Here is a 12,015-nt window from a genome sequence, read left to right on the forward strand (position 1 = left end):
AAAGAGAATTGGGAACACAGGACTGATAGATTGATAGAGGATGAGCTGTGCATCTCTGGAATGAATTTGAATGGATGGGCACAGACAGAAAAAGAGGAGGAATGCTTTGCAGAGCATGTAAGGAGAGCAGTGATCTGGCCAGTGTCCTTTTTTGTTTAGTGTTTACAAACAACCCCAAATGGAGAGAAAAGAGGGAGGGTCTTTGCCACGGGTGGCTATAAATTACCTGTGATTGATGCATGCTGCCATAGAGGACGACAGTTAAAGACATGGAGCTCTCGTCGCCGACGCTCTCCACACTCACTCACTCACTCACTCACTCACTTACTCTCTTCCTCTTCTCGAATTCAGCGACTCACCCACTTCTGGCCTCCATTATCCCAACAACACACAATTATTTGTTCTGTCGGCTACATGGCCTACCTTTAGCGGTCATATTCCAAAGTAATCATCATTCCCAAATAGAGAGCGCCTGGTTAGAGGTTGTTGGTGTACTATCACACATGCACTTCATTTTGTAAATGTCAACCTCAGTCACTCCATTTCAGGCAAACATTTGTGCAATATAAATAAGCAATGTATATTTATTTTACCTATTTGACAGATCATTGATTTTGACAAAGCGCAAACGGGTGCTTTAGTCCTCTTAGTATGAGAAGAATTATTATAGCATAATTTACATGGCCTCCGAAACGCGCAGCCATTGAAAAACATATTATGCTTCTAAATCGTTTTGTCTTTTAACTCTCATTCAAAAAGCATGAATATTCTTCTGAAATAGAAAGCTACTGAAGATTTCAAAAGTCACTGACTTGAACTAAACTCCTCAGCCTTGGCTTTTATTTATTTTGTTTGTTTATGCTGATAAAAGGACCTGTACCATCCAAACTAAAAATCTGTCTACATAATTTGTTTTATTTGATGATTTTTTATTTTTTTTTTAATGTCTTTATCTTTAGTCATTGGAATTCTATTTTGAAATTATAAAACAAGATACCATCACTGGTGAGGGGAGGGTTTTTTTTTTTTTTCTTAACTGAAAATGGATCTCTTTTGTTTCAAAAAATGAACTTGACAAGAAATACTGTGCTCTTTGCTATTCAGTCGCACTCCTTAAAATAGTGCGTGGTTTTTCTGTGTCTCAGTGCTTCTTTTATTTAATAGGCTGCTCTGAAAAAATGAAAAAAAAAACATATAGGCTACAGTTAAAAGTTACAGATTTTCATACTTATTTTTGTTGCAGAATTTCTCAAACCGGCTTACACTATGGTAACTAGAATTACAATAATATATTGAAAAGACAATGGAATTACTCTCTGAAGACATGCATAATAAGGATGTTTTTTTTTTTTTCTTTTAGCTTGAAACTGCTCTTCACAACCCTGTTAACTGTGCGTTGTTGGGCTTTTCTGCAGCGAGTACCTCTTTACCTCAAGGCTACCTCTGGGTAAGTTATGATAGTGACACATGAAGAAATGCAGACTCTTGGACATACCATTCACGGCAGTTACTGTTTAAATGTTTTGCTGTAAATGAGAATACGTCTGTGTTTAACTATGCCGATATTTGAAAATTGTCCCCTGGAAACTATTGTAAATAATTTTAATATTGCTGTGAGTAGTAAACAACTGCAACACACAATTTTATGACGAGTGGGACAAATCATTCTCACACACTACCACTTCACTACCCCTGACCTCTCGGAAATTTAACACAATCCGGGATGAGGAAAGATTCCAGAGTGGAAAAAACAAAGCAGGAAATCTTTTTTTTTTTTTCTTCTTCAAAAGTTTCCATTTTTGTCCCTGGCCACAATGGAAAGGCTGGTTAATTTATCAGGTACACCTCTTTTGACCTAAAAGGTGGTTCAATCAAGTGTTGGCCCTCCACGAGTGAGAGTGAGGCCCTGCGTCTCACAGTTAATTGCATTTGAGGTGCCATTCTAAAGGAGATTCGACATTCACTCAGATGAGGAAATGACATCATTAGCATTCTTGGCCCCATTCCTGATTGCTGCCTGAAATTGTTTTATTTTCAGCATTTTAGTTCTCTGCTTTTTACCACCACATAATTGTATAACAAAGCTGTGTTTCCCTTTTGACTTTGCAGCTCTTTGCACACTACTTTTTTAAGTGCATTTTGTAACACGAGTCCGACGTAAAGTAGATATGCAGCAGTTTAATATTTTGGTAAACAACTAATCCATTCAATAAGCCCTCGAATAATCAAGTAATGAGGTGAAACCATGCTTTCTTCTACAGCGGTGCCCACCATCAGATCTTTGCTTCATCAGAACCTGGTTATCTGCATATGCCCACTTGCCATTTATATGCATATGCACAAAAATGTGCTCAAATGCACCCTAAAACATTTTTGTGCTTGTTTTTAGTGCCGTAAAAGATCTTTTAGAAACATTCATTTGGTATCACACATGGTTCATGATAAAATGCTTTGTTGCTTCTATGATATGAGTAACATTAGTTTGCAACAAATTCTATTTTACTTTCCATTATAGTTTAAACAGGTCACTCAGACCTTGAGCACATCATGAGAGCTCATCGTTTTCCGTTTTCTTACTTACATTTGGATTCAGGTGTGGTCATAACAACCCAGAATGATCCACCTGCATGACAGATTGATTATGTCTGGAAATAAAGCTGTTTCATTACTCAGAAAGACATCTGTCTGCATTGGTAATGTTGATGTTGTTGATGTCCAGCCTTTAAACTAAAATAATTCTGCATACTATAGAAGGTGTTCACTTTTTTAGTTATTGTTGCATGTGTTGTCACAACATTTTTTATTCTGTTTTTCCCTCTCTTTCTGTGGGTGTAGAAGCAGATTTCTATGGTTTTGTCTGGTATTCTCTCTTTCCATATTTCCTCCTTGTACTTGTCTTTCCGTCTTTTTTTAGAAAAAACATTTCTAAAATGAAGTAAAAAAAAAAGAAAAGAAAGGACAGATCTTGTTTTAAATTAAAAAAAAACTTGAGAGTGAGTAATCTGCAGTGTTTGAAGTTCTGGAAAGAAGTCATTCACACCATTTAGTCAGCTCTTTGACTTCTAAACGTAACTCTTTAGCATTTGCTGTCATGAGAAGCTATTTAAAACAATATGTAACAAAACATAAACAAAGCACTTTCCTCAAAAATAAAATATTAATGGCAATAATTATAATAATTATAATCATAATAATAGTGAAGGCCTGCGGTTCCAGTATGAATAATTAGTGGCTGAGTGTTCACGCCCCCAGTTGGTTCTACCTCCCTGGCAGCCTTGTCAAATAAGGGATGACACTAATCATGTTAAAGTGAGATGGGCTATGGGGATTTCTGCACGCTTTGATCAGAGTAATGACATTGTGTCTAATCAGCCTGATACTGCAATGTTTGCCTGAATGCCTTCACCTTCCCCGTCCCACTTTTTCTACCCTCGTAGTTCTCGTTTTTTGGGAACAAAATCTCCTCAAATGCTGCCCTTTTGCTTCCTATTGTGTACAACAAGAATACATTTGCTGTAGAGAAAAGCGTAGATGCATCCATGCCAGGGTTAATAAATGAACTCTTAGCCTTCAGTTTTTTTTTACTTTATATTAAGTGAATTCAGACACTTCATTCTGCTTTTCACTGGTTTCATAGCAACAATCTACTAAATGCTACCAGAGCATTCACTGATTTAGGTTTGTGATTAAAGCAGAACACAACTGTATTGCACAACTGTCGTGCAGGACACAACTCCAGTTGTTTGGTATTTTATATAAATGGCGATGATGTCACCAGAACGCAGCATTTTCAACAGATACTTACAACTTAAATTAGAAGAATATGAGAAAAGAATGTTAAAATGCCTGGCTGAGTCTGGACTGCTTCTGGCTGTTGTTCTTCAGTGACTTGAAACTGTTCTGCTTTGGAGGGGGGGGGGGGGGGGGCTTTGCTGCAAGATGAGTGCTCCCAATCTTCTTTTCACCCTGTGCAACAGACCATTATTTGTTCTGGCTCATTTTCAAGAGCCCAAAGGATTGCTCCTGTCCAGATTCTGTGTGCTGATACAAATCAAACAAATGATTGCATGCAAATAAGGATGAGTGTTGCAGAGAAAAGCTAAAGACTATATTTAGCCCATGTCTCACTCACATGTTATGATTTATACAGAGGAAATAATTCCTTGCTGTCTTTACAGCAAGTAGGTGGGATTTTTTTTTTTTTTTCTATGAAAGTCATATTTGTCTGACCTCCTACAGGCATAACAATTTAAATCACATTAGAACCAAAGCACAACACAGGAATTGTTTGGCAGTGGCAACAATGCCACCTTAAGTGAAATTTTATCAGAGAGAGGTTGGGTGACTTCTGTTTTCCTATTTTTATTTCAGCACTGGGAATTTAAAGGAAACTTAAAAACCAATACAGCAGTGGTACATACGAAGTCAAGCCCCAATTACATCTTGGCTTGTTAGATTTCCACTCACTCTGACATGTTGGATCCTCTTGCACTCGTTATGACTGGTGTAGTTTCATGTGAATATCTTGCTGTCTTCCTTAGTATGGTATCGTTTTTGCAGCCCTTTTGCTCGTGGAAGTCTCAAAGACATCTTTAGATGCTGTATGAGAGAAACTGCGACCAAACACCATAGACTCCCAGCTGCTCTATGTCGATATTAAATTTCATTGGTCCTGAAAACAGAATCTGGAAGTGTATGGCGTGACCTTGTATAATTTCTTATAAGAAGTTGAGTTAATTGAAAATGATTTTATTTTTATTTTATCTTTGCTTGACTGTAGCAGTATATCTCATATTTGATCTAGGCAGCAACAAAAAAAAAAACCCTCATTGTCAGGCAACTCATAGCTCTTCAGAAACTTATGAGACCCTCTCTGTTCTTCAGTGATGAAAAGATTGTAGACGTTTAGATGAGTGTTTGATCTTCTTGGGATGATATTATGCAATGTGCTATGACAAAGAATGAGGGGATAAAAAATGACAAGGTCTGAAAGGATCAATGATTCACACATTTTTTTTAAGCCTCCATTGTTGACTTCTAAGAAACATTCAAACTAAGACAAGTTCTCCTCTGACCTTCACAATTTAAAGATATGTAAAACAGTTTAACAATGATCTGAGGACGACTGCTTTCTGAACTTTCTCAGTTTCAACAGAATAATCTTTGTAATAAGTATGTCATCAGGTATCGCAACATTTGCATAGCTGAATGAAAAAGATATTACTAACTTCAAAACGCATGAATGTCAATAAACCAGTCATTGGTGATCAACTTTCAAAATTGTCTTTAATAAATCAGTCAAACTAAATGTGTCTGAAGCATTGATTACACCTTTCTACTGTTACCAATGTTTTTAAAGGAAAAACAGTCACATCTGATAAAGAAATGAGCATTTTATTCATTATAATACATTCTTTTAAGATCTGCTTTAAATTAGGAGGGATGGTTAGAAATGGGGAAAGAAAATTAAGAGATTAAGAGATCCCAAAGTCTTATTTCACCATGGTAATCCAGCAGCTCTGCTGCTATTTTTTCACCTCTCTTTTCAGAAATGAGTTGGTTTCTCTTGATTGATTTCTCACTACTGGATTTTGGAATATTCTGCAGGTTCCTCACTTTGGAACCATGCAGTCAATGCAAAGCTCATGCTCTCAAAAGTCACCAAAGCCATAAATACGTCCACGACATGGAAACAAATAAAAAACATTCTTATACAAATAGACAGCTTACCATGTTGTACAATATAAAATAATAAATTTATAACACCAGTCTGTAAAGGTCGATAAAGCATCATGACTGGGTTGGATCCAGCTACACTGATGGACAAAAGCTTTTTTTGAGAGGTCAGCTTTGTGCTTGCTTTATGCCACACAACAGCTTCTTGGCAGGAATAGCTTCAAGACTCCTCACAAGGCTTATCACCCAATGAGAAATTGATTTTAGTGTAACCATGACAACAGATTGCAGGGGAGGAAGACTGAATTACAAAAGTATGAGCAATTACCTCAGTCATAATAATAGTAATTTTCCTATAACCAATATGTTAAATCTTCAGATTAATTTAATGTAATCATCATATTAAATGGAGTCACTCTATATAATAGAGAAAATGCGAAAACATTTTCTGTAATTTACAAAATCCATCCGATCAGCTGAAGTTTTCAGGAGATCACAGAGAAGAAAGGTTAAAATTTAAAAACAGTATTCCTTGCTTAAGTCTTTCTTTCTTAAGTCTTTGTCCTTTTTCACTGAGATTTTATTTTGTTCCATACAGGTGGCTGGTGCAGGCGAAGGTTTTCAGGGCCACGTAGAGATTTTTTCCCTCAACAGGCCTACCCCCCGCGCTGTGAAGAGCCTACAGATCAGTTCTGCAATTCGATGCTTGGAGTATGTGCAGGCGCCTTCACCAACAGAGGAGGAAGATGTGGGCATTCACAAGGCTGCAGCAGGGGCCGGTACCAACATTTGTGTTGGATTAGATGATGGCCGGTAAGCACTTTATCCTTAAAAAATGTAACAATGCCTTTCAGTACACCTTCATTTAGCTTTTGTTATAAAATAAAATCAGATACTATCATTGGCCAAGCTCCTATAAGATTTTCAATTGTAAAGATTTGCCTGTCAATATTTCATCAGATCAAGAAGTCATAGTTGATATTCCTGCAAAGTATCAATACTGCCACTTGTGCAAAGATCAGTTTCATTTTTAAATCCAATAAAGCTTTTGATGCCCTCACTGAGGAGATCAAAAGGTTTAGAGGATAGATTTAATCTCAGTCTCCAGTCACAGCAACAGTGAATAGATTTTTGATTTTCTCACAGAAAGCACACTCAGATAATGCATTGTTACCTTTGTATGTGTCCTTAATTAACAGTAGGGATTGTGGGGTTCTTTTAGTCACAGATGTGACTGAAAAATACAAAACAGGGCAGTTTACTTGTGCTGACTCATTATCCTTCAGTTAATGTAACCTATCTAGGGAAAAAAAAGAACTCATCTAGCTATGCAAAAAAATAATTAAAAAGAAAAAGAAATTAACAATTTCAAGTCTCATAAGACTGTCAGCTCCAATGCTGCAGATTTTTTTTTTTTATTTTGCCAGAGATAAATAAACAGCAATATGCAGTTTTCATCGTGAGGAGAATAAGATCCTGCAAAGTTCAGGTGGCATTTAAAGCAAGCGAAAGACAGAGTGGTTCCACATGTGAAATGCTTCGTGCACTGTTAAATCAAACTGCATGAAAACGAGCTACTCTGTCATTTCAAATGACACTCATTTATCATGTTTGCTCGTGCTACTGTTGTGCTTTCAGCATTCTGGTCTATGGGAGCGCGGACACCGCAGCACAATGCCTATTGACCCTCCACAACCCAGAGGGCTGCCCTGTGCTGTGCCTGAAGCACTCCGCTCGCTTCCTGTTTGCGGGTTTGCGGAATGGTACAGTGATGGTTTATGGAAGAAATAACAATGGTGAGGTTCTTCGTTAGTCCCTCTCTGTCTGTACTAATGGCTTTATTTTTAATTTTTTTTTGTATGTTATGGGTAATATCTTAAGTTCAGTCCCTCTGAAGGGAAAAACATTTTTTAGTTATGCTAAAAAAAAAAACCCAATTCAAAACAATTGAATAAAAACACAGTGCTTAAGGAACAAAGGCATGTTGGAATGATTATATTAACTCATGTTAATGCTTACATTTACAACCCTGGAAAAGCATACAAAGAGAAAGCAATATATTTTTTTAAGTTAATTTATATTTTTTTGTTATGCAAGTTTGTTTATTCATATTGAAACATCAGATGATTTGGGTATCTTTTGTTTTAAAGACACGATTGGGCCATTTATAAGCTATCTTCTTCAAACCTTGAAATAATTACTGTAACAGTTTTCACACTTCACATAGCTATCACAAAAACTATTATATTCAAGGTAAACTTGTTATTTAGTTACCCTATAAATATTGGCGTTTGGGAAATAAAATCACAGAATGCATTCATTATTTTTGAGCTGCCAAAACGGTTGCCTTTCAATTACTTTTTGTCATAATGTTTTTCCCCTTCCCTTCACAGGGATTTTTCACACCCACTGCAAATATGAACGTAACACTTCACCATGTGGTAGATGGCATGCCATGTTTAGTCAGGCGTTGCACAAGGCCAATGGGGCTTAACACCATCTCAGCAGAGGTTTGCAGTCTTCAGAGCCAGCAGGAGCACAATAGCTCTATCAGTGGGTTCCTTTTACCTGGCCAAAGTATGTCAGCGTGCCTGTCTGCCTACTGCGCTCCCCACTTCTCCCAAGCTGAGAGAATGATTAATTACACCAAGCTGCTGCATGCTGATTAAATATTACTATTCATGCTTTATAGATATATATAACAATAAAGGACAGGAGAAGAGCTCCCGAGGGTGTCAGAGAATGTTTGTGGATTTGGCACACCTGTTAAAGATTCATGCCCTTGTCAAGCATGATACCGTCTGCAACAACCAGAAAAAAATACAGTCACCTGACACTTGCACCAAAAAAACCCCTAAAACATTACTGCTTTGTTTTAGGTTTGCTTTAGCTTTAGTTTCTCAAGACATGTCCATCAAACATTAGGCTAGCGTTCTGGTGAGAAATTTGATGCTACGTGACAAACACATTCCCTGTCTTTAGGAACATCAACACAAGACTGGCAGCTGCTGATATTATTGGATGTTTATTGGGCCAATGTTCCACATTTAGATGAGACTGCGAAGACACCTTGAATCTGCTGTTGTCATCTTGCCAAGCTGCACATGTGCTTTTGACCTTTGGCTTTTACCTTACTTGCTTCGCCCCCATTTAGAAAGCAGCAACCCGTCTCCGATAAACCAAGTGCTCATGTGACACATACATATTCTGTATCAGAAGTGATGTTGAGCTGAGCAGGATGAGTGGCACACGCAGCACAGTGCAATCCGCCGCTGGTTTTGTTGTTATCTGTCGTAGAACAAACCCTGCAGCCTACCGTCCCGCGCATGTTTGCTTTCACATCTGCGGAGTACTTCACACCTCCATGGGGGGTTTTTAACAAAAAGTTCCACTCTGAGATCCGGTTTCAAAAAGTGGCAATGTCAGAGATTCCGATCACTGGAGACATCTAAGTGCCCATCTGACTCGCAACAAGAATGCTACGGTTTCACCAAAAATCGGCACTGTGTAAATGTGGCCTTAAAGATGGAGAAATGTTGTCAAGGCTTCGGTTAACAGAGGATCAGAGGCGCATTTGCAAGTGTGAATTTTGAAAAGGTGGGAAAATGACCTTTAGAACATGCCAAACAATTAACCTGTGGAAGTCAGAAGGTATTGTAAAGCTATCCTTCTATGAAAGGGAAAAATAAACAACTGAAAATGTTAATTAAATGGCTGAATGCACCCCCTTCTTTAATTTCCCTTCATTAATGCACAGCAAATGGGAAGGCTTGTGTAATCCCCTTTAAAATGGGCTTTTGTGTTACCTGCAAGGTCTGGCCTTGTGATTAGGACTCCAAGAAAAAGGTCTGCTTCTCTTTCACACCAATAAGGCAAAATTATCTGATGAGACATGGATAACTGAAGTTCCTTTCAAACAGGGACAGAAGCTGGTGATAACACAGTGGGAGAGTGCATTAAAGTTTACTCGAAACTTATTAGCATGTGGGTGGTGAAGAAGCAAATGTTGTTCTGCACAGTGTGTGCTGATTTACAGTGTCACTTTTTTTTTAATATTCAAATAGAAAACCGTAGTTCTTTTCAACCCACTGCAAACTTTCTGTCACATCACTTGTTTCACAGAAACAGAAAAAAAAGACCTTTACTGAACCCTCTTCACTGATGATCTAGCTGTTTTCCATTGACAAGTTTGCTCATTGAAACTGGTGGTTTAAGTTGACCACAGTTGCCTCACTCCATATGACACTGTTAGAGTAAATGCTGAGGGCCTGTTTTTGTAGTTTATTAGCTACCTTGGGAAAAAAAAAAGAAAGCCTATGATTTTTCGACTTTTCTGTTAATCTTTGAGATAAAAAGGTTTATGTGTTATTGCAGATGACCTCTGGGACCCTGAATCTCCAATATGCGTTAGCCTGGGAGCGGAGCCAATTCGGACTTTGCTGGTGCTGGATGAATCTGTGTGGGCAAGCTGTGGGAACTCTGTCACAGTCATACAAATATCTACCCTTACGACTCAGGTAAACCCCTGTAGGATCCTGAAACTCTTGTTTGTGGGTTAAAATTTTCATAACAAAATCTCTTTTTCAACAGTGACCTAATCGCAAAAGAAGAATAAATACAGAAATGCATCACAATACCTAGAGATCTTAAAGAACTTAATTAAAAGAAAAAACTCCACCCCCACTCTTAACCCTTCTTATTTTTTTTAAAATCAGTAACAAATTAAGTTTGATTTTCTAAATCTCTTAGAAAATGAAGTTCAATTTCTCCAGACACACTCGGACATTATTTCTGAAGTGCTGCCCTTAAACAAGATTTACTCACCCAAGTTGTCATTATGTTGAGGCTGTTCACAGCTGCTGAATGTAAGTAATAAAGTAACTTGTAATCCAAGTTAATTACTTATAAAATCAAGTAATCAGTAAAGTAACTAAGATACATTTTTTAACAGAGTAATCAGAAGTCAAGGTGCTTTTTCAAGCATTTTAACTTTTAAAACCCTGCTGGCAAAGGCATTTTACCTGCTCTGAAATTAAATTTCCCAAAAAGTACACTACTTATTAAAAACTCCATTTTATTGCTAAACTGTAAAAAAAAAACATCCTTTATAGTAAAAACAATTCAGAAATACTACTTTGAAAACAAAAATAAAGGAAACGGATTCTTCTATTAATCCTAACATTCTGTCAACAGAATTCTGTAATTTTTTTAAAACTAAAACGTCGCTAAAGCTTTAGAGAACCAACAAGACATTATGTTATCTTTACATATATTTTTTTCGTGCAACATTTGAGGTAATATTCTTTCATTTCAGGGAAGATTTATGAATACAACCTTTGAGAGCCAGCAATCTAATCTGCAATGTCATCAAGATTTACTGCCACTGGAGCCACTACATGGACAACGAGGCAGGCCCTCTTGTAGATTCATAAAAAATGTGTAGAAGCCCTACACAAATAAGCTATACTGCAGGAACTGTGAGTGATGACACAGTGCCTTGCACTATCATTTTCTAAAAGTCAAACTGGCGGTTGTGTCTGTCATTATTTCCATTTTTTGTGCAGTTATCCTCCGAGGTGTTCTCTCTTTTTGATTTGTCAGAGTGTAGAGCAGTGCGAGTTTTCTGGCTGTGGTCTATGATCATGAATGACATAAAACCAAATTATTCTGGGCAAGGTAAACATGATACTGAGAGACCAAACTGAAACCCATTACCATTTAATTATATGTCAAAGGTGATTGGACATAGTTGAATAAATAGATTGAGTTTTATGTTGGAGAATAAAAAAGCATATGTAGTAAATACATGCAGGCTGGATAAGTTCACATTTTACTGGTAGGATTGATAACATTTATCAAACAAGCAAAAAAAAAAATTAAGCAATAGCTTCACTTTTAGGAGAATATAAACTAGATCAGATCTAGTCTTCATTTCAACATGTAATGAAAATGAAGTTAAGTGAGCCTCGGCTCCCTTCAGCTAGTCTCTGTCCAGTCGCCGATTCATCTGTGTGAAATTGAACTCCCCGAGCCCGCAAACCTCCGTATGCATCACTAGCACTGACAAGATGTTATGTGGATTTGGCATCAGCAAGATGATAAAAGTATTGTTATTGTCCAACATAACCAGAAAGGTTTACAAGGCTTTTTTCCAACCAATCAACTGTTCATTCTTCCATCACGAGAAGAATTTTTAACAAGTGGAAAATGTTCAAGGCAATACAAAGGTATTCAAGGCAATTCGTCCAAAAGTTTGAAGCACCACTTTATGCGATCTTGCTACTCAGAGAAATTGCAAAAAAAATTATTCCCTACCCTAAGTCTCAGATAGCATTTAAA

The 12,015-nt window shown here is 37.3% G+C and overlaps 1 protein-coding gene across 3 annotated transcripts in view; it reads left to right on the forward strand.

Annotated features, from left to right (window-relative positions):
* arhgef10la (Rho guanine nucleotide exchange factor 10 like a) overlaps positions 1 to 12,015 on the forward strand; it is a 127,598-nt gene that overhangs the window by 100,829 nt on the left and 14,754 nt on the right. For all 3 annotated transcript variants that reach the window (XM_014985201.2, XM_088005775.1, XM_088005774.1), the window contains 4 exons: positions 1,361 to 1,447; positions 6,275 to 6,489; positions 7,315 to 7,472; positions 10,051 to 10,193. In XM_014985201.2, coding sequence (XP_014840687.2) covers positions 1,361 to 1,447; positions 6,275 to 6,489; positions 7,315 to 7,472; positions 10,051 to 10,193 — 603 coding nt within the window. The remainder of the gene's footprint in view (positions 1 to 1,360; positions 1,448 to 6,274; positions 6,490 to 7,314; positions 7,473 to 10,050; positions 10,194 to 12,015) is intronic.

This window comes from Poecilia mexicana, unplaced genomic scaffold (assembly GCF_051168715.1).
Source record: "Poecilia mexicana isolate PSO_F unplaced genomic scaffold, ASM5116871v1 scaffold_5, whole genome shotgun sequence".
NCBI lineage: Eukaryota > Metazoa > Chordata > Actinopteri > Cyprinodontiformes > Poeciliidae > Poecilia > Poecilia mexicana.